The sequence below is a fragment of the Dermacentor albipictus genome, chromosome 3 (assembly GCF_038994185.2).
Source record: "Dermacentor albipictus isolate Rhodes 1998 colony chromosome 3, USDA_Dalb.pri_finalv2, whole genome shotgun sequence".
Taxonomy (NCBI): Eukaryota; Metazoa; Arthropoda; class Arachnida; order Ixodida; family Ixodidae; genus Dermacentor; species Dermacentor albipictus.
This window is the reverse complement of record NC_091823.1, coordinates 139860399-139885739: the sequence shown is the minus strand read 5'-3', so window position 1 is coordinate 139885739 and position 25341 is coordinate 139860399. Positions and strand designations below refer to the sequence as shown.

The 25341-nt window shown below is 48.4% G+C and overlaps 1 protein-coding gene across 2 annotated transcripts in view; it reads left to right on the top strand.

Moving 5' to 3' along the window:
* LOC135917730 (uncharacterized) overlaps positions 1-25341 on the top strand; it is an 83953-nt gene that overhangs the window by 9350 nt on the left and 49262 nt on the right. The window contains exons 5-7 of one of the 2 annotated variants that reach the window (XM_065451301.1): positions 1812-1827; positions 3193-3290; positions 24306-24413. In XM_065451301.1, the coding sequence (XP_065307373.1) occupies positions 1812-1827; positions 3193-3290; positions 24306-24413 (222 nt within the window). The remainder of the gene's footprint in view (positions 1-1811; positions 1828-3192; positions 3291-24305; positions 24414-25341) is intronic. The other variant, XM_065451302.1, reaches the window with a different exon arrangement.

Genomic DNA, 25341 nt, shown 5'->3' with positions numbered 1-25341 from the left:
ATTCCCATAGTGGCAGAACGATGGCCAGCGCAAGGCTTACTTCTACACCCTAAGCAAGTTTTTACTCCAATTGGCGCGTATCTTGTCTTCAAGCCGTGATCGTAATCTATCTTGCATGTATATTCTTTAACGCTGCCCGCCTGGTATATCGAGGTCACGAACGGGATGCGCGTATCGAGGTGACAGAGCTTTCTTGACAGGAAATCAGCGAGTGCAGATATTTGAAGAAAGGAAACGCAAGCAAGACAGACACAATAATTGTTTGGGGCGAGATACAGCCGCAAACGGCGTAAACATTGCTTTTAGGGTGTAATAAATCTAGTAAAAAAAGGTAAAGCACACGCCGCGCTGCCGTGTCAGTCTTTCACGCTCTTTCATGTAGGCGAGGCCATTCAACCCAGCAAGACGCTCGCTCGTCCGATCCGTTAATGGGAGTCTCGTGGCCAAATTGGGCCTCGCAATCCGACTGAGACCATGTTATTAGGACCATGGAAAAAGCCCGAGATGTCTGCAATGTCTTTCGAAACTGAACGTGTGATAATGACGGACGTTAAGATATAAAATCAACGACGGACGTTAAACTGGGAACTCAATGAGCTTGAAAAAAAAAAGAAGACCGCCTTTAATCTCACGCGAGTCATTGGTCAGAGCCCAGAGAATGTAAAATAGAAAGAAGGAAGGCTAACGAAAATAAAGCATGAAAGGAAACACTTTTTTCTTCTCTCAGTTTCTATTTTGTCAGCAATTCTTGCTCGAATATTTTTTTTTTACCGTTGCAGCTCTGTTAAGACAGTGTTTATATATACGAGGGCATTCAATGTTAGAGGTCATTCTCTGCCGCTACCAGGGCTTTTTAAGTGTCGGCGAGTATTCCGCGGAGGAAAATGGGCCGATCCTGAAGGCGATATAATTATTATTGTGTCAATTTCGGATGGACTGTGCCTTCTTTGAAAACGTTACTGTCACATGGGCATGGTGCGAGTGGTCACGCGCTTACATTGCTATTTTTTGTTTATTTTGTTCACAGCAGCTTTAGAGCATATTGCCATTGAAGCCGTAGATAATAATTTTGCCGATTCATAAAACTTAACGAAACAATCAAAAGTATGCCCAACATACGGAAGGTGACTGCGAGCCGATAATTGTTGCTTGAGTAATGGTATCTCGTACCCGGATGCTTTTTAGAGCATGGCTTGTGTTAGCTGGGACACACTGCAATTTATATGCAGCCCCGCGCAACTTTTACACATGTAACGTTTATGCAAACGTCTGCATCAAAGGTTCGCGTACACCGAGTCCAACAGTGCATGGGATGCGAAAAATTTCCGTCAATACATTATTTCAGAAAAAAAAAAAGTGACAGTTTCATATGCCAGGACATAATGGAGTGTTGGCGATCAAAGCTTTTAAAGGGCTGCTATTGGGCAAGAAATGATATTATGCAGAATAATTGCCTTTTAAATTATGCACCGACCAGACATTCCTCAATTTTCGCTGGACATTGCGCTCAGACAATTCTAGAAGTACGCTTGGTATTTTTTATTATGTCTTCTGCATTGTACCAGAATGGCATGATGCTGCGTGCTAAAGGTTTAATACCAACACCAAAATATAGGCAGAAAGGATGGGACCGAACACGTAAATGCAGTCAACTCAGCATCCTACTGTGCCGTGTTTTGAACAGCTGTACATTCAGCTTTATTCTTTTACCGGGTATGCAGACGGTGCAATTTGGCCAATATGAACCTGAAAAAAATGCAAACGAGGAAGAATTAAAAAAAAAAAAATTTTTGCGAATTTCCATTTTACAGGCCGACAACAGAACGAGTAAGTAATTTGCACTGGAATTTCTATTGTCGTTATGGGCACACGCTGTAATTAACAACTAGGGCACGTACTGACACAACTGGTCTTACGCGAGTACTGTTCGTAAGAGCAAATACTAGACAATCGTCATCTTGAACCTGCGTTTACGAAGGGCTCTAGTAAAGCAGATTTTTTTTTACTACGGGCCACGGGTCTTGTACCGACGGTTTGAATAAATTTGTAAAAAATGCACAGCAAGGTATTTTCTCGTATCCGTGTCGTGGTTGTCATGGTTGAACACTGGGCACAGGGTTGGCATCCCCTCCTCTTCCCATGCGCATAACGCAAGTTATAGTCGGTCGTATACAGCAAGCTTTGAAATATAACTTCGGGAATTGCGGTGCGTTTTATTCGGAGGTTCATGCATCGTTGAAGTGTTCTCGACCGGTCTATTAAAACACAATGCGACTGATGTTTGCGAAATACCGTCATTTTTCAAGCATGTCCACACCGCGGGTCTGCATGTGTCGCGTAATATGACTCTGCGATCTAAAATACTCCGACGAGTGCCATTACGCTAGTACAACGCGTGGTCCGTTTCATGTGAACGTGTCGTTGTTGCGCGTGAAACTAGCTCGAAGTAGGCTGGGCGAATCTTACATTCACTTGCGATGTGGACCTTCTTAATCGGTGAATTATTTAGATGTAAGCGACACGCGAAATTCATGACGCCACATGCAGTGAGCGGCTGCAGACACCACAAATACAGTGGCGTATTTAAACGGTGAGACTGACATCGTTCAGTGTGTCAGAATTGATGTGTAAAGGTTTACCAGGAAATATTTCACTCTTGCATTCGTTCGTATTATAGAAAGGGGCATTGCTATATTCCGTGCAACAGTGCGCGAGAAATGGACGTACGCAGAGAGGTTAGCTAAGAGAATGTTTTCTTCCTGCTCGTTCTTTCCAGTTAATTCGCGCAATTTTAAAGAGGAAGGAAACTGCGCCAACGCGCCCAGATTTTAATCCTATCAGGATTACTGCTACAACCGTCGATGTGCTAAGAAGTAAATTGTGTCGAAGAAGTAACTTCACACGCCAACTCTTGATACATCCTCATTTAGTGGCTATTTTCTATATTTATGCAAATAGGTTCATCTTATCTGCATACTCTCCCGCCATCGTCTTGTCTCCCAGTCTTGTTACACCAATCCCCCTTCCCCTGCTTACTACCGCTCTGGTGTCAGCACGTTGCCCTAAACACCGTGCGATCAGTAGCAATTTCTTTTCCTGCGCTTTGCATAGATAATTAAAAACAACCAGTTATTAGTACTACACTTGCTGGTTGCGTGACTCATTCGCTGATCTGCCCTTATTGCTCCTAAGTGACACCGGCAACACCGCCTGCTGGTTCTGCCTCTCGACGGCTTGCACACTGTTCATGGTCACCGTGGTTCTCACGGCGCTTCTGCTGCTGAATTCCGGTGAGTGCTGTTGGAAAGTCTAATTTTTACTCTACGCATATTTGTTCAGAGTTTTCGTTGCTTGTCTCGTTTTATCATTGGCCCACGGGAACACAGCTCACACATGCATTTCCCGGGTGCCATGTTGAAAATACGCATAGGTGTATGTCAACCTCGTGAGTGAAATACAGTAAGAAAAAAAAAGAAATTTGAATCTCTCCCGCAGCGTACCGACGGCAGAGAGTAGGTGTTTTGAGGGCTGTAACAGCCCCCTCTACCCCTTCTCCTTCAGTATTAACGAAGTCAGCCCTTTCGTTTCCACGGAACGGACCACGGAGGCTAAGCAACAATGTGGCGAGTCGGGCTATTTGGTTGATGGACGTAATGAATGGACAAACACTAAGGTTAATCAAGCGGCAAGCAGCTACGAAGGCTTCCGTTGAAATTTTCAAGCCAACTTGGAAGAAGAAATAACTTTTTACATGGTATATGCAATACCGAATAAGACGCGCACAAGCTAGAGTTTGATGGGTGGTTAGGCGTCAATTCTAAATCGCGAAAGACAAAACAAAAAAGTATTTCAAGTTTTGGAGCGTGGTACAGACTTTTGAGAATCTTATGTAGCATGGAGCAACCCAGAATAGTCCTAGTAACAGTGGCTGTCTCAAATTTCGGCTGTAAATTGCAGGGAAGCATGATTATGATTCGAAGCTGTTGGGAAACTATTCAGATAACTGTACAAGTGGAACATTATTACTGGAATATAGGTATGCTTGGTGCTACTTTATATACAGGCTTGTAAACACACTGATAAATTCCTGCCAAATTTTTATATCCTAATTTGAATCGTTTTATATCCGATTAGAATCGCTGGGTGATTCAGATGGCGCCAGAGCCGCTCGCGTAGTCTGTACGGAAGCAAAGTGCTGCATAAGCGGAGGTCTGTCTTCAGTGGCTGCGGTGAACCACGCCCACGCGTCACCCGCGCGCTGCGAATCGCGATCTCCCGGTTATCCAGACCGCCACGCCGAATGATTGTGCGCACCGGCTACCATACCGCGAAATGTAAACGTGATACAGCTGCGCTCCAGTATCGTAATCGTCGGGGAGTTTTGTTTTTATTAATAAGCGATCGCCGCTGATCGAGAAATGAAGCGATAGGAAGAAGGGCAGGAGACCGCGGTATCTTTCGATATCGAACTGTTCTATTGGGGGCGTTTCCAGCGCTCGTTCCGCTCGGACGTGTTTTTCCGTAGCTCCGGATTTTCGCCCCGTTTGGTGGTTTCTTTCCCCCGCTACTGGAACTCTGTTGTTTATGGACCACTTTGGCGGTTCGTAATTACTACTGGCGCCTATCTACAAGGTACGTCGTCATCTACACCCTCCTGCTGCGCTGTTGAGCCCGAGTTCTTGTGCGGCTTCGCGAGTGCGAGTGCCCCCGCGGCACTCGCCGTGCCGGCGCGGAGCATCCAAGCTGCTGTCCGCTGCGTCGAGGGAGCGGAACATTACCGATGCAACTGCCATCCAAGCCAGGAACGTCTCCTCCGTGGAGACAAGTGCTACGGGTGAAGGCGGCACCCTGAGCATGGATACCACCAACATGGAGCAGACCAGCCCTGCTGTCGTGGCGCACACCTCAGCCAAGAGGACGAAGGAAGCTACTGGCCTTCCATCGGATGAAAATGTAGCTCCAGCAGCCCCGAAAAGACCTCGCTCATCACAAGGCCTGCCTGCACGACCGACACGCACGTCTCCGGAGTCGCCAACGACATCGTAGTACAAAGTGGTTATCAAGCCTCGTGCTAGATATGACATGTCCACTCTGCACAACCGTATCATTCAAGCGGCCCTGGACGCCTGCCTCGAGACCTCCCGATTTCAAGGTTTTGCTCTACACAAACCCAGTAATACGGTCTCAGTATGGGTGTCTGCTATAGCACTAGTTTATAAACTCGAAGAACTGCAACAAATACAAGTCTCGGAAGGGTGTGTTCTTCCAGTCCAGGCATACCTCGTCAGTGGTACAGATTTAAGATGCTACGTGGTTAATGGCGTTGGCCTTGACGAAGAACCCGAGAGGCTCCTGCAGGAACTATCGTGTCCCACACACAAGGTCGTGGCTGCTCGCTACCTAGGCAGCGGTCGTACGTCCCTAATCACGGTTCAAGGTCCTAATTCCCCACCTGAACGTATCCTATATTACGGCTGCGTACTGCGCCCGCGTCCGTTCAAGCCTTCCGTTGCGTACTGCTACTCTTGCTTTAGACAGGGACACATGAAATCATCCTGCTCCTACCCACCTAAGGACGACACCATGGAACCTGAACCATCGGCATCGTTTAGATGCGGCCTATGCCAAACAAACGATCATGACATCACTTCCACGACCTGTCCTACGAAGTTGAAGGCCACTAAGAAGGCTCGACAACGCCATTCTCGACAGCCAGCACGGACCCCTCGAGATTCATCAATGAAACAAGTCCCTGTGTACAATCGTTACGCCGTTCTGGCCTCGCTGGAAGAGGATGCTAGCCAGGTGACAAAAGCAAGTACAGAGACAAGTGATGCTGCCACTCATACCTATAGCGCAGCTGTTCGGTCGTCCACTTCACGACCGCAACGGGCATCACAATCGATAGAAGACACGCCGCTTCCTTTGGCAGACGAAGAGTTCGAGATCGACGCTCGCCTCGCCAACCTTGAAAGGGAGATCCAGCGTCTTAAGGAACGCCATGTAGTGCTCCGGCGACGTCATGGCGGAGTGCGGCCGTCGCATTCGCCGTCGCCGTCTAGTCCTGCTCATATGGCTAACCCGGCATCTGTGTCGAAGCCTCTTTCACCCCAAGAACTCCTGCGCTTCGTTGCGCAACAGCTCCAGCATCTCACCTCTGTTCTACTAGCCAATCTTAATCTATGATGGCTGCTACGTCTTCAAGTGTGCCAGAAGGTATCTTACAGTGGAACTGTCGCGGCATCGCCGGGAAGGTTGGAGAGCTGCGTCAGCGTCTCAGATATGGGAAGCTGCGTGCTTGGGCTCTACTGCTTCAAGAATCCAACAACCTGCCACCCATCCCAGGATTTGTGGCATACTCATCGCCTTCGATGTTGGATCGTAGGAGTGCTACGCCCGATGTCCCTCTAGGAAAGGTTGCAGCGTATGTAAGATGCACTCTTCATCAGACTCGTGTTGATCTTTCACGGTGGTGTACTCTATGGCAAGAAGTCGTGGCCGTATTTGTTCGTCTCCAACGCACGGACGTTATCATCGTTTCATACTATGCCCGCCCTTACAGCGGTCGTGCGGCTCGGTTGTGTCTCGGCTGGCTGGCGCACCTACGACAGAAACATCCTGGTTGCCCCATTATGGTCGCAGGAGATTTTAACGCGCCCCACACCATATGGGGATACGCTATTTCTAGTGCGCGTGGTAGATGTGTGCTGGACACATTTATGGACGCCCAAATCACTCTGCTTAATAATGTGTCAGTGCCTACTCGTCGGCGAGACCACCCTTGCGCGCCGCCACACTCACCGGACTTATCTTGGTGGCTAGGAAGGACGACCGTCTCGTGGTCATGTGAACCCGACTGCTGGGGTAGCGACCATCATCCGATTCACCTTGGCTTATCTTCGGGCGGAACAGGCCGCCTCCGCCGACTATGTCGAGTGGTGGACTGGGATCGATACAGGGCGGTATCAGAAACCAATGTATCCAACTTCATGGTGGACCCGTCCCATTGTCTTAAGGCGGCATTAGTTGAGGCGACAGGTACGTCGTGGGTTGATGAATCGCGAACCGCTCCTAATTTGCAACTTCTGCGTCTCTGGGCGTCGCGCGCCAAGCAGAACTTGCATCAGAACGTGACCCTGCATCAAATACCCTTCGCTTAGAGGCCCAGCGCCTTACTGCAGTAGCTCGGCGCCATGAACACCGCTTAGAACGTGGCCGCTAGATGGACTGGTGCTCTTCTCTCGGACTTTTGTCGTCCAATACCTCCATTTGGCGCACCTTCCGAGTAATGGAACGTGGTCGGCGCCCTCCAGAGCCCGCAGCCTGCGCCCTGTTAGCATCGGGCCAGACACCAGCAGTATTCGCAGAAACTGTCATCATCATCATCATCATCAGCCTGGTTATGCCCACTGCAGGGCAAAGGCCTCTCCCATGTTTCTCCAACAACCTCTGTCATGTACTAATTGTGGCCATGCCGTCCCTGCAAACTTCTTAATCTCATCCGCCCACCTAACTTTCTGCCGCCCCCTGCTACGCTTCCCTTCCCTTGGGATCCAGTCCGTAACCCTTAATGACCATCGGTTGTCTTCCCTCCTCATTACATGTCCTGCCCATGCCCATTTCTTTTTCTTGATTTCAACTAAGATGTCATTAACTCTCGTTTGTTCCCTGACCCAATCTGCTCTTTTCTTATCCCTTAACGTTACACCTATCATTCTTCTTTCCATAGCTCGTTGCGTCGTCCTCAATTTGAGTAGAACTCTTTTCGTAAGCCTCCAGGTTTCTGCCCCGTAGGTGAGTACTGGTAAGACACAGCTATTATATACTTTTCTCTTGAGGGATAATGGTAACCTGCTGTTCATGATCTGAGAATGCCTGCCAAACGCACCCCAGCCCATTCTTATTCTCCTGATTATTTCCGTCTCATGCTCCGGATCCGCCGTCACTACCTGCCCCAAGTAGGTGTATTCCCTTACGACTTCCAGTGCCTCGCTGCATATTGTAAATTGCTGTTCTCTTCCGAGACTGTTAAACATTACTTTAGTTTTCTGCAGATTAATTTTTAGACCCACTCTTCTGCTTTGCATCTCCAGGTCAGTGAGCATGCATTGCAATTGGTCCCCTGAGTTACTAAGCAAGGCAATATCATCAGCGAATCGCAAGCTACAAAGGTATTCTCCATTAACTTTTATCCCCACTTCTTCCCAATCCAGGTCTCTGAATATCTGCCTGCCTGACGCCTTTCTTAATTGGGATTTTGTTGCTTGCTTTATGGAGGACTACGGTGGCTGTGGAGCCGCTATAGATATCTTTCAGTATTTTTTACATACGGCTCGTCTACACCCTGATTCCGTAATGCCTCCATGACTGCTGAGGTTTCGACAGAATCAAACGCTTTCTCGTAATCAATGAAAGCTATATATAAGAGTTGGTTATATTCCGCACCGTTATATTCCGAGTGCAGCGGTGGCGTAGAGGTAGAACACCCGCCTCGCGTGCAAGAGGTCCGTGGTTAAAATCCCGGTGCCGGCAATTTTCCACCGGATTAAAAAAAAAGTCCGCGTGTTGATAAAATTGCACAAACAGGCCTGGAGTGTGGCTTGATGCCGGTGACCAGAACCGGTAACGCACTCCCTCACCAGAGCAGGATTGGCCATCCTGGTGCAGTACTTGGCCACAACCTCCTATATGATTCCGCAGAAACTGTCGCCCACACCTTTTTCCGGCTTTAGATACAGCACCGCCTCCCTTCGTTGTTCAAAACTGCCTTCCCGCGGACGCAGGCACGCCGCCTACGCACTCTGACATCGAGGGTATACAAGCTGCCTTCACTATGGCGGAATGTTTAGCAGCAATCGACCTGTCGAAGCCATGCAAGGTACCAGGGCCAGATGGCATACCGTATGAACTTGATAAAAACACGGAAGGGAAGGTTCTTGAAGTGCTGTTGGGGGCCATTACCGAAGCTTGGGCTACAGGAGTCATTCCCGATTCTTGGCGGCATGCAGAAATGGTCCCTATTCCCAAACCCGGAAAACCTCAAGATAATATCGCTCATATGCGCCCAATAGCACTAACCTCAACGTTAGGCAAGCTGATGGAGCGTATGCTCGCGACACGTATTACATGGTGGCTCGAGCGGTACTCATGATATCACCCAGGCCAAATCGGGTTCCGTGTTCATCTAGGCGCAGAGGATGGCCTTGCGTACCTATCTTCTATGGTTCTCATCGGAGGCCGCTCCCGAAGAATTCGCACGATTCTGGCAGCGGATATTCGTAAAGCATACGACCATGTGAGTCACGAAGCAATTGTCGGAATTCTCCATTAGCTTCAATTCCCTAGCCGTGTCTGCACATTCGTCGAAGACTTCCTGTGCGCTCGTACCTTCTCCATTCGCCTGGCTGGCCAAGCAGTAGGTCAGTTCGTCGCACATCGGGGTGTCCCACAAGGATCTGTGCTCGCACCAGTCCTTTTCAATATTGCTCTCCTTCCACTAGCCTGGAAGCTAGCCACGATACATAAGGCACAGTACATAATGTGCGCAGAAGACATCACTGTCTGGTCAGTTGATCCTGAAATCTGCCACCAAGAACAACCGCTCCAAGAGGCCCTAAACATGACGCACAACTGGTGTGCTCAGATAGGCCTTGACATTTTCAAGGACAAGACGACGTACATGTCAGTAGCGAACAAGTATGGGCGCCGTCTACTGGCACTCCGGCCTCTTCAGTTAACTCTGGATCAGCAGGCATTACACGAGGCTTCAACTCTCCGTGTACTCGGCCTTGAAATGGACTCCTCCAGATCTGCGGGACCATGGGTCAAGAATGCAGAGCAACAGGCCGCAGAAACGATACAGTTGATACGTCGGATTGCGAAGAAATCTGGCGGAGCGAGCACCAACATGGCTCGCCTTCTGGTCCGTTCTGTATTGCAACCACGACTCGTCTACAGAGCCCAGTTTCATCATCTCACGAAGGCTCAATGGGCTCGCCTTGAGGCCATTAATAACGAAGCTATGCGGGCCATAACGGGACTACCACGTCTCACTCCGTTGCCAACCCCACAGGCTGAGTCCCAACTCAACACTATTGACGAACTCGTACACCAACGTCGATGCGCGCGCGCCCTAAAGCCAACATATTTCGGCTCGGCTGCTTCACTGGCCCGGTACATGGGACACGAAATAGACAATCCAGCATCTACGAGACCCGATGAAGCTCCGTGGAAAAGGGTACAATTAAGTGACAATAAGCCTCTTGGTCGTCTGTATAGCCCGGTTCCTCGTCAGGCGAATGCCCATGTTTCCCGCCTTCATCGCGCCGATGACAATCAAGACGATACGACTCTTGTAGCATACACTGATGCCAGTGTTAATGGCACCATGATTCACACAGCTCTCGTGTGTCCATTGATACCAGAGGCAGGCCAAACGTGCTCGTATGTTGCCGATCCTGCACCACCGGCCTACCTTGCCGAGCTTGCTGCCATACGAGACGGCTTGGCCGCGTTGCTACCTACTGTTCGATACTCTCATACGCTCGATACTCTCAACTCATCATTCGCACAGACTCGACTCAAGCCATCCACGACATACGTAGGGTATCTCGGTTCACCCTATTGTCAGATAGCATTCACCGTCTTGCTGCCACTGAGAATATCCTCATACGCGTCCAGTGGGTGCCTCGAGCAGCCCTGCCGGGTCTCCTTGAAGCAGATATGGCAACCCACCCACAGATTACAACATACCCACTTCCACATTTTCCTGAAGACGCCTGGGGACGACTGATCCGGGAAAAGGAAAACCTCCGACGTAGCACACGAGCTCTCATACCTCCGTGTGGGTCAGACCTCCCTGGCGGGTTAACCCGCCAAGAGGAGATTACGTTAAGCAGGCTACGTGTCGGCGTCGCACTCACCCCGTCTGTCATCGCTCTCTGGCCACAACAATACCATGGTCCTTACGGCTCATCGTGCCCATTTTGCAACACAGGAATCCAAAATGTGACAGTGACACACCTATTATGGACGTGCCCAGGGCTTCATCTAAGCCGTCTCCGCCATCTCCGGGCAACAGGCCTTCGGCCTGGCCGCCCACCCGACCTTGAACGTTGGACTCATGGACCCCATCATCGTTCACTCCTAGATTTTTCGCGCGAGTCGAATCTGTTCGTGTATTTCTAACATCTTTTGTATTATGCCTAAGGGCATGCTTTCGAATTAAAAAAAAAAGGGCATCGCTCTCGCCTGCAAAATTCGATGCACATCGCACAACCGGAAGTATTGAAAGTACAAGTTATGCATGGACACGTATTTGATAGAGAGTGCTGCGCGGAAGTGAACGTGACGGCAGCGCCTAAGAATCACAGCATAGCACGGTGCTGTGCTGTCGTATGACGTTACCAGCTTGGAAAAGATTTTCAACGTGCGCTGGTAAGTGCTCATTTGGCCGTATAGGACGCCGCCACAAGCTCGTGACACTGGGGATGCTCCAAGGAACGAACTCTCATGCCGGCGCGAAATACGAAACTGTGGCGGCGCTTTATTATTTTATTTTATTATTTATGTTTATGTTTATTATTTTATGTTTTTTTTGTGTCCTCCGTCGTCGGCGTAGACGTAGCTTGCAAGCCCTTGTCATAGAGCTACTATACTAATTCTACAGAGAAAAAGCTTACGGAGGAAATTCAGCGAGGGTTAGGGTGCTCCGAAGTGCGAAATTTGAGCGCAGTCTTTTACGTGTTCTCACTTTACGTATCAATTTTTTGCATTATCATTACAATCCCTCCCGTGCGGCACTTTGAAAACGGAGCGAACTGTGGCGGGACTGCTTCGCTAGTGGGGAGATCGCGAGAGGCAAGGCGTGCGTGACGCTTGTGCGCGATTCACACCAGCCGCAGCAGACAGACCTCTGCACATGCAGCACTTTGTTTCCATATATGGTATCGGTGGTCACGCTCGCCGCATGATTCATCGATGGCGTCATCGCTGAATAGACGAGGGCTCGCTACTCTGGTGCCATCTCGTAGCAGTCGTCGCCGCAGAGCCCGTCTTGCGCGGCACTACGCTTTTCTTTCTCTCGCTTTTGCCATACCCTCCTCCTCCGCTTTCCACCTCATGGTTCCGCTGCACCCTCGTCCTCCGCTTTTGCCCTGGTGCTCTCTTCCCTATCGCCTTATTTCACGATGCCTCCTAGATAGAAGGCCTGTTCACTTTGTTTTGTGGCGTAATGCTACTTCAAGCGAAATTTCCACCGCCAAGCACGGCGTAACGAAAGCGGTTACGTCACTATCACTGCGGCTTCCTCGGGAGCATCCCCATTAGTTTCTGTGGCATTCGGGCCAGGTAGCATGATGTCATGGATCGAAGTGCACAACCCTTTTAATATATGAGAGGCGCTGCTTTCATTCTCCGCTGCGCTCCACGTTCGCTCTGCTCGTTCGCTCGCTTACATCGAGGGACACCGCCGACGCCGAAGGACTCCAACGCTCAACGCAGGAACGGGCGCCTAAGAGTTGCGCTCTAAGGGTGGCAACCGCCAAGGCGCTGTCATGATGCGAGGAACTATTTTTTTGTGACGCTAAGTATACTCCAAATATTGTAGCACGTACGTACATATGGACATCGTGTAGAATTCACTTCGTACATTTTTTTTTCAAAAGGATCAGATGACCATTTGGAAAATTTCGATGTAGAATTAACGGTGCGGTTAAAGCACGAGTTTGTAGGCGTCTGAACTAGGTGACACCACCATACTGAAGGAGGCTTGGGATCGCGTTTATCGTGCGTCTCGTCTGGATCGCGTCTGGCCGTTATGGTATTGTCATCTGCGCCTGCGTGCATCTACAGAGCAGTAACATGGCGGAGCCGTTGCGGTTTCCTATTTAAAGGCATGGGCTTCATGGGAGCTTCCCCTCTAGAAATACTACGCCAGGGCTAACCGCTCGTCGCGTATGCCGTGGCCTCCACAGAGCCAGCGCTGCACTTAGCAGGTGGCGTGACGTCAGCTCTCTCCATTGCTATGACGACGCATGACGTCAGCTTACTTCCCGCCGCAGCTGGAAGGGAGCCGCTCGTCGCGTGTGCAAGCCGGTGCCGCGCTTAAGAGGAAGCTTTAGCTCGGGCCCAACTCCGGCGCGGCCTAATCAAATACATGTAAAACGCAAAAACGCTTTTCTGAGATAACCACTGGACAGATTTTGATGAAATTTGTTGCATTTGAGAGAGAAAGCTAAGTTCTAGTGACCGTTGGAAGCGGAATTTCAATTTAGGGCCTGAATTTTGTTAAAACGGTTTTGAAATATTCGACCGTTTGAAAAAAAATAGAAGCACGAAGTTTACAAATTCATAGCTCTGCATCAAGAACAGATATCGCGGTTCTGTAAACGACATCCATGAGATCATTCAAAGCGGACAAATTTGATATGTCATTTTATATCTTACGTGAATTTGTTACGTTGGGTACAAGGGTTCTGCAAAAGCAGTATTTCCATATTACTAAATTTTTTTATATTCATGTGTAACATATCAATTTTGTCCGCTTTAGATGTACTATTAGACGCATTTCACAGAATTGTATTACCTTTTTTGTTGTTGACTTACAGAGTTGTTACCTTGATAGTTTCGTTTTTTCAAAATTTGCGATTTTTGCCAATTTTTAATAAAACATTGACGACCTAACTCAAAAATTCGAAACCAACAGTCACTAGATTTTAAGTTCTTCTTTTAAATGCAACAAACCTCGTCAACTTCGGTGCAGTGGTTGCCGAGAAAAACGAATTCTCCTTTTACATGTATTTAGATAGGAGCACCCGAGCTAAAGCTTCCTCTTAACAAGTGGTCTCCGTTGATATGACGACGTCCTCACCTTGCGCTCGCTCCGTAGCGACTTCAGTGGGATATATAGCGGTGCTCTACGCCTTGGTGGATCAGTCTCGCCATGGGGGTTACCGGCGAAGAGTCTATATCTGAATCTAATTGCTCTACTGCTTCGGAACAGTTAAATTCTAAGGCGAAAGCTAAGCAAGCTAGGAAGAACGAGAGAAAGAGATTGCAACGTGCCCAGGAAACAGAAGAACAGGAAGAAGCGTGGATTTGTTCCTACAGAGACTCACACCAGACACTAAATATAACATCAACAACGTGCAAACCAAGTCACACTTGTTCGCGGACCATAAAGGCGTCTTCATTGGAGTCAGTAAAAAGGAATTTCCTGAGCGAAACAACTCTTTTTCTTTAATAGAGAACATAGATTAACACCAGTATAACCGAATTAACGAAAACAAGTCCAAGCTAAACCAAGTCCAAGGTCAAGTTACACCACAGGCAGGACTACAAGCGTAGCCATGCAGATATTGCTTTGGCAATTCAACCAGGTTTAACCAGAGCTAAACCACAGCCAATTTTTTATATTAGCCCTGTGCCACCTGTGCAGCACGTAATTGTGGGAATCGGCGACACAGAGCAACTTACGGCAAGAATAGAAAGCGAAGTAAAAAGGGTTAGAAAACACCGACCCTGGAGCCGCATTTTGTGAGAATAGAGCTTATTTTCCTTTTCCGTATAGAGTTGAACGCTAGAGCGCCGCCAATAGAGAGTTACAACGTATCTGGTATTCCGGTAAACGCAAGCGGGCTGGGCTTTTATCAAATGAGAAGAGGCGGATACGTGAACAGCCTGCATGGTGCAGCCACCTCGTTGCACACAACTCAGCCAGAGAGGCGCAGCAGCCAAGTACATTCTACTTATCTGCTGGTGTAAATCTTCGGCAGTGGCGTAATCGTGTTGCTGCCGAAAGTTGCGCCAATATTAGCTCTTTGTTGCTCTAGTTGAGCTCTGCGGCACCACGTGGCTGCATCATTAAGGCCAACTCACATTTGCGCCTGCGCTCATCTGGTAAAACTCGCATTACACTTGAGTTTGCCGGAATACCGCACATACGCTAAAACCCTCTAATATAGAGAATTTTAACTGGGCATTTACGATCCGCTCCACTCAGACTGGCATAACCTAGCATTTTTCACATAGCAGCTAAGGGGGAATACTTGCGCGCTGGCGCCAGGTTACGCGTCTGCTTGCCTTGTTGTTCTTGCAGCCGAGCTGATAGCGCGTCGCTCGCGTCTCGGCAAGTTGCGCTCAACAAATGCGACATCCGCGCAGTTCCCAGCAGTGTCTCGGCGAGCGAAATGCAAGCGGAGTGTATGTGGCGCTCAACTAAAACCGTATTAAGACGATTATTTACAGGATCGATTGTTATTCGTCACAACAACGGAAATAAGGAAAACTGAAATATATTTTTACTAAATACGGCGCCGTAGGGCTGGAAAACTGGATAGCTAATGCAGATTGCTTGCTCATCACAGGTGCAACTTACCAGCAACGTTTGCACCACAATATTCGACAATACGTCTGCAGCGGCTTCTTATGAGACGGTTAACTGCGGACAGAGTATCACATGGTCGCGAAATTTTAACGCGATAGCGCTAAGGAGCTCGTGTCGCAGAAAAGCTGGTGTCATCGGCGGCGTTGGCCATGAGCGAAAAATGGCGGAAGGCCATTCATGAATAAAGAAAACAACTTGCAAGAAGGGTTGAGTGGGAATCGAACCGGGGTCTCCGGAGTGTGAGACGGAGACGCTATCACTCAGCCATGAGTTTTTTTTATTACCGTCTTGGGAAAAGAAAATACAATGTGAGTATTACATGGCCATAAAAAACAATTAGTCAATGGCGGATCAGTGTGGTGTGATAAGAACGAAGTAGGCTAGTCACTTTGCCCAAAGTACTTAGCCAATCAGGAGGATCACTCTGTGCACAGAAAAATTCGCGTATATATAGCACACTTTCATTGAAGTATTCATGTGCTGGGGTCTGAACAATGCGCTCATGTCTAATATCCATACGCGGTCGCCACACACTGTGCATGCACAGAAGCATTAACAGATCGACAGGCACTCCCTCTGGTTCCGCGCATGGCGGGAAGCGTATCGCGAAAGCACTTAACGGCAATTCCTTTTTAAGGCTACGTTTTACAATGTCCCAGAAAAACACTGCGCCATGACAGTCCAAAAAGATATGCTCAATCGTCTCCGTTTTTTCTGCATATAAAGAAATTCACAGACCAAGGTACAAAAATGCCTTTGCTTTGCAGCCATGGTTTCACTGGGAGAGTGCCTGTATGTAGTTGAAAAAAGAAAGATTTAACAGGAGCTCTTAGCGGCATTCGTTTAACTCTCTTAAGAACATCTCGTTTTGAACCTAAAACAAATACTGTACGATACAACGGTGCAGGCAAGAATACATCAACAAGATCTTTGTATTACTTCTTACTAGTAACAGCGGCCAGATATTCACTAGAAAATCTTGCTTTTAGTATTCGGAAACGCGCGACCACTTCACGCAAAAAAGCACTTCAAGGCATTGGCCCCGTATACATGGACGACACTACATAATCAGGCAATGAATCGCGCAGTCTACCTTGAATCATTGTTCTCAGAAAAGCATCCTTTTGATTACGCAAAAAAAAAGAAACCTGCTTACAGTCTGTTTGAGGAACAAATGTGACAACCCCAGCCCCCCATTCAACACTCTATGGAACAGATTACTATGATTTGTACGTTCCCATGTTGAGGCCCAAATAAACATCGCAAATACTCTATGCAGCTTTTGCACAGACATCCTCGTCAGACATAACGCTTGCATCACATAAAAGATTTTTGCGACTAAAAACAAATTACACACGGTGGCTCTTGCAAACATTGAATATTTATGCTCTCCCCAATTGCCGGTCTGGGTTTTCATTCGCACTACTTCATTGTCCCAATATTCTTTGCTATCTCGATAATATTCGAGGGGGACACCTAGGTAGGTGCCTCGAGTTACCGCCCATTGCATGTTACAAAAAGTCTCAGGCTTGTATTGCCAATTCCCATGGCAAAAACCAAGACACTTGTTCCAGTTAATAGCACTACCAGTTGCAGTACAAAATTTTACAGCCTCTTGTATAACTGCTTTAACACTGTCATGGTCCGTACAAAACACTGCTACATCATCAGCATATGCTAAAACTCGAATTTAGTTTTTTGAAAAGTGTAACCCCGGATGTTTGGGCTCTTCCGCAGCCGCAAACAAAAGGGCTCGAGGTAGAGAGCGAAAAGCCGGGGGGATAAAGGGCAGCCTTGTCTCACAGACGACTGCACAGGAATACCATCACTTAACTGCCTATTAATTATCAGCTTCGCTATACAACCATTGTACGTCATTTTAACACGTTCTATAATAACAGTTCCAACATTGATATGGTCTAGAATCGAGAACAGAACTTCGTGTACGACTTTATCGAACGCCTTGTGCAGATCTAATTGCAACATGGCCACGCGCCCATACATTCCGTCACAGCATTCAAGGACAGTTCTAGCTGTGTGAACATTGGTAAAGATTGACCTGCCTTTTATGCCGCATGTCTGATGTGGCCCTACAAGTGACTTAATAACACTTTAAAGGCGTCTAGCTAAAATCTTCATGAATATCTTATAGTCCACGTTTGTTAGACTGGTGGGACGGTATGATTCAACAGACTGTAACTTAATCGGATCATTCGTTTTAGGAATTAGTACTACATAGGACGCTCGGAAGGATGAGGACTTGCTTTCATTTCATAGATTTCGCTAATCAGCCTTTTAAGTGCGACTGCCATTTCTGTTCTAAAGGCTTTATATAGGGATGCACCGAGACCGTCAGGCCCTTGCGACTTGTTTGAACTAAGCTCCAGAATCGCTGATTCAATTTCCTCAGCCGTAATACTGGCTTCTAGAGCGTGCGCAAGGTCATCCTCTAATCTCGGCATCAGCGATAGGAATTCTGAGTGTTCGGAGTATTAAGGCTGAATATATCTGTGTAATGTTCGACGAATGCCTGCTTGATTATTTCTCTTCGATTTGTGATTTAGTTTTGATAGCATATTTCCGTTATGTCTTTCGACAGAGCGTGCCTTTTTTCATCACTGAGCGCGCGTTTGGTCAGCGTCTCTCCGGACCACAGTTTTTCGTTACGCGCCCTTATCACTGCGCCCCGGTACATTTCTTCGTCTATTGCCTCGAGCTTAGTTTTAGTCTCTTTAATTTCTTTTGTGAACAATCCCGGCTCGTAGCACTCCGTACTTAGCATAAAATCTAAGGCGCTCTGCAGGTCTTTCGCTCGTTGTTTTTCTTTTCGCCGAAGCGCACATGATCTATTTTAGCGCACGTGATTAGCGGCAATTTTAATATCACATTTGAACTGCTCCCATACTTGCATAAAACTTCCGGAGTTCGCAGCATGTTCGCTATATAATCCTTGACTTTAGTCACGTACTCTTCATCGTCCAGTAATTTATCATTAAATTTCCACAAGTCCCAATTAAATTTCGCAGCTATTCTCTTCGCACCGATTGTAACCGTAACTAGGCAGTGATCACTAAAAGAGACATAGATCGTCTGGTAGTCAGAACATAACAGCGAACATTCGACAGGAACATATATGCGGTCCAATCTAGCATGACTGCCTCCCTGAAAGTGAGTGTACATTGCCTGGCCTTCATGCGTCGATATCAAGCCTACATCTTCAAGGTCGTGCTCACCTACAAGTTAGGAAAGTAACTCGGCACTCCGATCTCGAAAGGAACGGTTCGTTGTCCTATCATCTGGTCTACAGACGCAATTGAAACCACCGAGCAAGGTCACCCGCCTTTCAGAAAGCAGGACAGGCTTCACCTGTTGGAAGAAACTCTCCCCTTCAGCAATTGCATTCGGCGCGTGTACACACACAGCTCTCCAAGACACTCCATCCGATTCAAGATCACATATTCCAAGGCGCCCACTTTCACACGAGAACACAGTATCAACAGCCCCAATACCATTTCTTAAAAAAATAACGCATCCACTCGCTCTTCCAACAGCATGACATACGCAAACGCTGTATCTGCTACGATAGACCGCTGCCATTCTATTCTGTGTGCTTGTTGTTCGTCTTCAACTTTAGTTTCCTGAGCCGCGAGCAAATCTACTTCATTTTCTAGCAGAAGTTTTCTTCAGTTGCAGTTGCCTTCTCCGCGGCGACAGGCCCCTTACATTAAACGTAGTAACACGTAGGCCGGACGAGAGGTTGGTAGCCATCTAAGGAAAAGGGAGACACCGATCAGTCTACTCACACATCAAACAGGGTGAATCCATATCCATTGAGGCGTTTGAGCTTAGTACTGACCCGATCAAAGACCGGGCTTCAACCGTTATGGCAAAAGAAGCCTCCGCTAAGGCGAAGGGAAAGCAGATGCGGTACTGCGTTCCGGTGACAATTTCGGTTTGGCTTGAACGGTCCGTGGCGCGTTGAAGGTGCCTTTGGTGGAGGCTCCTCACCGCGTTCACCGACCAATCTCGGTTCCTGATTATCCGAATCCTCGTGAGCCCGCTTCACTGGTACACTTGACGCTGCGGGCATCTCGGTATCGGCGTCTTCCTGGTTGTCGCCCTGCTGCCCAGTCGTAACCAGGCTTACAGCAGTCACGCTATCCGCTTTTTCCGGAAGGAACGCTGGCTTTGATGCGACGGCCGGCTGGGTTTGGTCCTTACCGGCTTGGCTGGTATCTGCAAGGGGTGCGGGTGCGGTTTCCTTGGACGTTGACTCCTTGGTAGCATCATCTCCCCCACTTCCGCGGATTGCTTCGACCGCGTCTGCTTCATCCATGATGTGTTCGGCGCTTCAGCACTTCGTGCCTGGCCCGTAACATTAGCGTAGCTACGCACGCACTGGCTCTCATCGTGGCCGAAACGCCGGCATATCTCGCAGCGTGGCACCCGACACTTACGGTGTATATGTCCTTTTCCACGGCAGCGAAGGCAGAGCGGAGCCCTACCAGGAACATGGACGAGAGCAGCGTCCTCACCAACACGCAACTGATGGGGCAAGTCCGCGATGGTAACACCCACCTTCAGTTTCAGTGTAACCGACCGTGTTGTTGAAGCCTTGTCGACGCAGCCTTTAACTTTCCATTTATCGCGGGTTATTTCGGTCATTTTTCCGAACGCTGCTAATGCCACTCGCACGTCGTCGTCTTGCACACTGTGGAGCAGCCAAAACAGCTTCAGCCTGACGCCTTGGTTGGTCGGGTCAATAACCACGCAGCGGTGGTCTTTCACATTGAAAGCTTCGACCTGCAGAATCTTTGCCTTCGCTCCTTCGCTGTTGAAAGCAACGGCCCACAGGTGGTTCATCTGATATGCCCCAAGGGCAACCACATCCGGCAGCAATGACAGGCGCGCTAGGGCGTCGCGAAAATGCTCGACGCAATATGGCCTGGCGGTGACATCACTATGCAAAAATACTGTGTTCAAAACACTCGAACCTGATGGCAGATGCGGGACAACCGTGTCATAATCCTGGGCAGGCATTTCAGTGCTCCTGATACGGCGACCCGGCTGGGCCGCTAAAGCCACTCCTTGGGAGCTCATGAAGCCCATGAAGCGGGACAAAAGCGTCTCTAGTGAATGCGGTGTCGCCTTATAAACGTGCCGTAGAAAGTTATACTGCGGTGTATATCGGTAATTATGAGCATGTAAATTACAGAAGTCGCAGTTAAACGCGTAGCGAAGTACGTTTCCGCTACATTTCTTCTGCGCTTGGCGCACACGCAGAGTCATCTTGCGGCAAACACAGAAGACCTCATCCTCGCAATGTACGGCGCTGCCCCGACAGCTGGCGCGCAACTCGCCCGCTTTTCCCCTTCGTCTCGTTTGAGTGCATTGGGGCCGTGCGGGGACCGGTGCGAGGATGTCCCAAATACCCTTGCGTTTAATAAGTTTTCCCGCTCTCACCCCGTCCAACTTTCATCGTACGTCACTCGAACCCTCGTGCTTAGGCGACGCGGCTCCTCTTTCCGCTCACAGCGCGATTCCTAGGTGCAGCTCTGACGTGATCGCTGCGCTGTAGCGCATCTGGTGGGAAAACGTCCCCTGCGATGTGTGCCGTGCTGCTGGCGAGGAGTTATGTGTCTGCGTCGTGCTCCCAAGCGAGATAGAGGACGATCCCATCAAGGCGTCAGCCCCATGCTCGCGTCCGCCATCATGGCGCGTCGTCGACCGGCTGTCCGTGCCGATCACGACGTTTGGCTCGCGTAGATTGTTTCTCCCTCCGAGACACCTAGTTTTTTGGTTCGTTCCGCTTGCTCAGGCGCACGTTTTATCTTTGTGTGACTCAAGAGCATGCCGAGCGAATGTGTGCGCGGTGCGAACGGGGTGTGATAACGCTATCGCGTTCCACTCTTGAAGGCGAAGCTTAATCGTCCTCCAATTTTGTTTTCTCTATTTCAATAAGAAACAGCGAAACACTCCATTTCTTTCACATTAAGGGCCAGACAATGAAATCTTCCTTACCTCAGTAAGGAAGCCTTCATTGCAGTGAGGCTACCTTATGTCACTCTGAAAGGTTCCTTACTGAGGCGCCCTCGGTGAAGGCTTCCTTGGTGCTTCCTTGGTACTTCCTCAGCATAAGAAGCCAAACAATGAAATCTTCCTTACCTCACTAAGGAAGCCTTCATTGGGGTGAGGCTACCTTATGTCACTCTGAAAGCTTCCTTACTGAGGGGCCCTCGGTGAAGGCTTCCTTGGTGCTTCCTCAGCGTAAGGTAGCTCCAAAGCTACCTTCATGCGTCCTTACGCCGCTCCTGGCCCTGAACGAGCGCTTCACCTCACTGCTTAACCACGTGGCATTCGCTTGCGCATGCGCACTGTCACCCACCTGCGGAGAAGAGCGAGCACGGTACGTCTTGCCAGGCATGTTCGTTTCAGTCACGCGTGCGGCATGCAAGCATTGCTAGGCGTTGCTAGGCGTTGCAAGACGCCGGCGTGCCAGCGTTGCTGGAGCACATCAAGTTTTGCACTGTAATGCGCAACTTTTTTTTAACTTTAGTAAACCAAACTAGAAGAAAGCGTCCACGCTTCTCTATATTAGCTATTCAATTTAAAGATTGTGCGACGATACAACATTTTTTAATATAATAATGGTGTTCGCGGAAAGATTTGAAGAGATAATCTCGAACCCAGGCACGCGGCAACCGCTCCTTAGGTGAGGACGGGTGAAGGGAGCTTTCAGAGTACGCTTGCTTCCTCCATCGGTCCTTCGCTGTAAGGAGGCCTCACGTAACGTTAGGAAGCGCTCGAAGGAAAGGAACTAGGGGTGTGCGAATATTCGGAATTTCGAATACGAATCGAATATTTTCCATATTCGAAGCGTATTCGATTCGAGAAATGCATGTTCGGAAATTCACGAATATCCGAGGACGGCCGAATAACGGTGGAAACGGCGAATATTCGGATAGACTGCGAATAATTGAGCAATTAACCAATTGTATGCTTGCTCCGCATTCTCCTAAGAACATGTTTATTAACTGAGAACTTCGCATGATCGGCTCATTATCTGTATGCTCTGTTTCAGTCTATCTGCTTCAGGCATTTGAGACATGATCAGTTTCGGTTTCTTTTTCACCAAGCTTTATAATTCCAATTATTTTGGAATGCCCCATTGCCTTGAAGGTTGCAAAGGCAACTCAGGGTTGCCTTTGCAACCCTGAGTTGCCATTATCTGTATGCTCTGTTTAAGTCTATCTGCTTCAGGCATTTGAGACATGATCAGTTTCGGTTTCTTTTTCACCAAGCTTTATAATTCCAATTATTTTTGGAATGCCCCATTGCCTTGAAGGTTGCAAAGGCAACTCAGGGTTTGCTAACATTGATTCAAGATGTATCAAGGCTCTTTGTGCGGAGTGGAAATTTGATGAAGTGGCCAGCCTAGGCATGTTTCTTGATCCGCGCTTTATGGCCACAGTTCATCAGGCATCTGGTCAGATGATCTGGCTGAAAAACCTTGTGACAAGGGAGATCCAGGAAGCCGTCGTGGAACACCATGGGGACACCGCCGTGCCAGCGTCGACTTCGTGTCCACTGGTGGCATCGAGTGTATGGAATGCTTTTGACGATCTAGTGATGAACAAAGAGAAGACACATTTGGCATCTGCCCCTGAGAGGGAAGTTACAGACTACGCGCAAAAGCCTCTTCTGGAAAGGGGCATGAATCCTTGTGAGTGGTGGCAGTCCATTGGCCGCTTCAGGTACCCGCTTTTAAGTGCACTCGCCCGGAAGTACTTGGCGATCCCTGCCACTTCAGTTCCTAGTGAAAGAGTCTTTTCTACCGGTAGAAATGTGACAGTGCATAGAGAGCGTTTACTTTCTGGCCATATTGAGCAGTTAATTTTCCTTCACGACAATCTGTAACAAGCGTTTTACCTGACTGAGGGCATTACCTGAGTCCGTTATCTATAATTGAGTACCTCTTTAATTTGAAGCAACCTTGTAAAATTCAATGTTATTTTTAAAAGGGTAATAAAGCTATTGTTACCTCTCTTGCAATTTTTTAATACTACACATGTATTCGATATTCGATTCGATATTCGAAGAGAGTTCTTCGTCTTATTCGTATTCGATTCGTAATCGAAAATTTCAATATTCGCACACCCCTAAAAGGAACGTTTTATTGTTTGGGCCAAGCTACCTTCATGCGTCCTTACGCCGCTCCTGGCCCTGAACGAGCACTTCGCCTCACTGCTTAACCACGTGACGTTTGCTTGCGCGTGCGCGCTGTCGCCCACCTTCGGAGAAGCGCGAGCACGGTACGTTTTGCCAGGCACGTTCGTTTCAGTCACGCGTGCGGCATGGAAGCGTTGCTAGGCGTTGCACGACGCCGGCGTGCCAGCGTTGCTGGAGCACATCAAGTTTCGCACTGTAATGCACTGCTTCTTTAGATTTAGTAAACAAAACTAAAAAATAGCGTCCACGCTTCTCTATATTAGCTCATCAACTTAGAGATTGTGCGACGATACAACCTTTTTTATTGAATAGGGGTGTTCTGGTGTTCGCCTAAAGCTTTTAAGAGATAATCTCGAACCCAGGCATGGCGGCAACCGCTCCTTACGTGAGGACGGGTGAAGGGAGCTTTCAGAGTATGCTTGCTTCCTCCATCGGTCCTTCGCTGTAAGGAGGCCTCACGTAAGGTTAGGAAGCGCTCGAAGGAAAGGAACGTTTCATTGTTTGGGCCTAAGTACACAACTGCCGTGTTGTAACCAACTGAATTACTCTGAACGTGCTTGTTAACGCTTAAACTTTCATACGGAAATTAGGTGAGGGAGTGCGTTTAAATTCGGACCTTGCCAAGCACGCCGAGTGTACTTTGGCGCATGCCTTCTGACTTGCTTCATGTCAAATGTTGTTACATTTTCAGGTGTTCGAGACGTACGAGAGAAAGAGATCGAGACCAAGGGTCCCATTGGAGATAATGACGCTGGTTTCAGACGCGGAGGCACCGCAGGTGTACCACGTCCGGCAGCAGGTACGCCAGCCCTACAACCATGAAGGGACAGGGTGAACGCAGTTATCGGCGGCAAACTGTGCTTCGTTGCTAATAGCACGTGACGTCCAGCATTTCTACCGTGTGCGGTCGGCATGAATCTATATGTAAAGAACGTGAAACCAACTTTAAAGGTTTCAAGAGAATTAAAGCACGCTATCGGGCAACCCCAGAATCGGCTACTTGTGCTGGTAAGACTGTCAAAATAAAACAAGATGGCTACAGTATCTAGGGGCCGCGCCAGCTCTTTCGTTTGGCGCTGTGCTCAGGTTTCTAAATCGCGGCGTCAATTCGAGTTGTTTCGTCGTAACTGAAAGGGTCCTTGTTGCCGTTGATTCCATTTCGATTGATCCCGAAACTTCAGCGACAAGACAGCACAAATAGTTGCGCTGTTCATACAAATGTTCGGCTTGCTCGGAGTGCTGCATGAAATTATTGAAAAGAGAAATGGCCTTTCAAGCAAGCAGGTGGTTGAAGAAGGGAAGTGTTTGTGCATAGCGGGGTTCTCCGAAAGTTGCGCGCAATGGTTCGCGGCCTTGCTCCACTACTACAGGTACTATACTTGCCTGTTTTCGACCTTCGTACAAGCAACTGCGCACTACGACTCGCTTTGCAGTATATCACATAGCATGCCCATATATATTGGCAGTGACATCTGTGCTGTTTACAGGAGCTGAATGTGCATGCTGCGCACTGATAGAACTTGGATAAAAACAGCAAAGTGACCTTTGCAGTATCTCTTACGTTCAAAGCAAATGAGAGTTCCATTTCGGAGTCGGGAGTGCACCTTTCTTTTTTCCTTTTGTCGATACGTGGGATAAAGTAATAATAATAGTATATGGAGTTTTACGTGCCAAAACCACTTTTTGGTTATGAGGCACGCCGTAGTGGGGGACTCTGGAAATTTTGA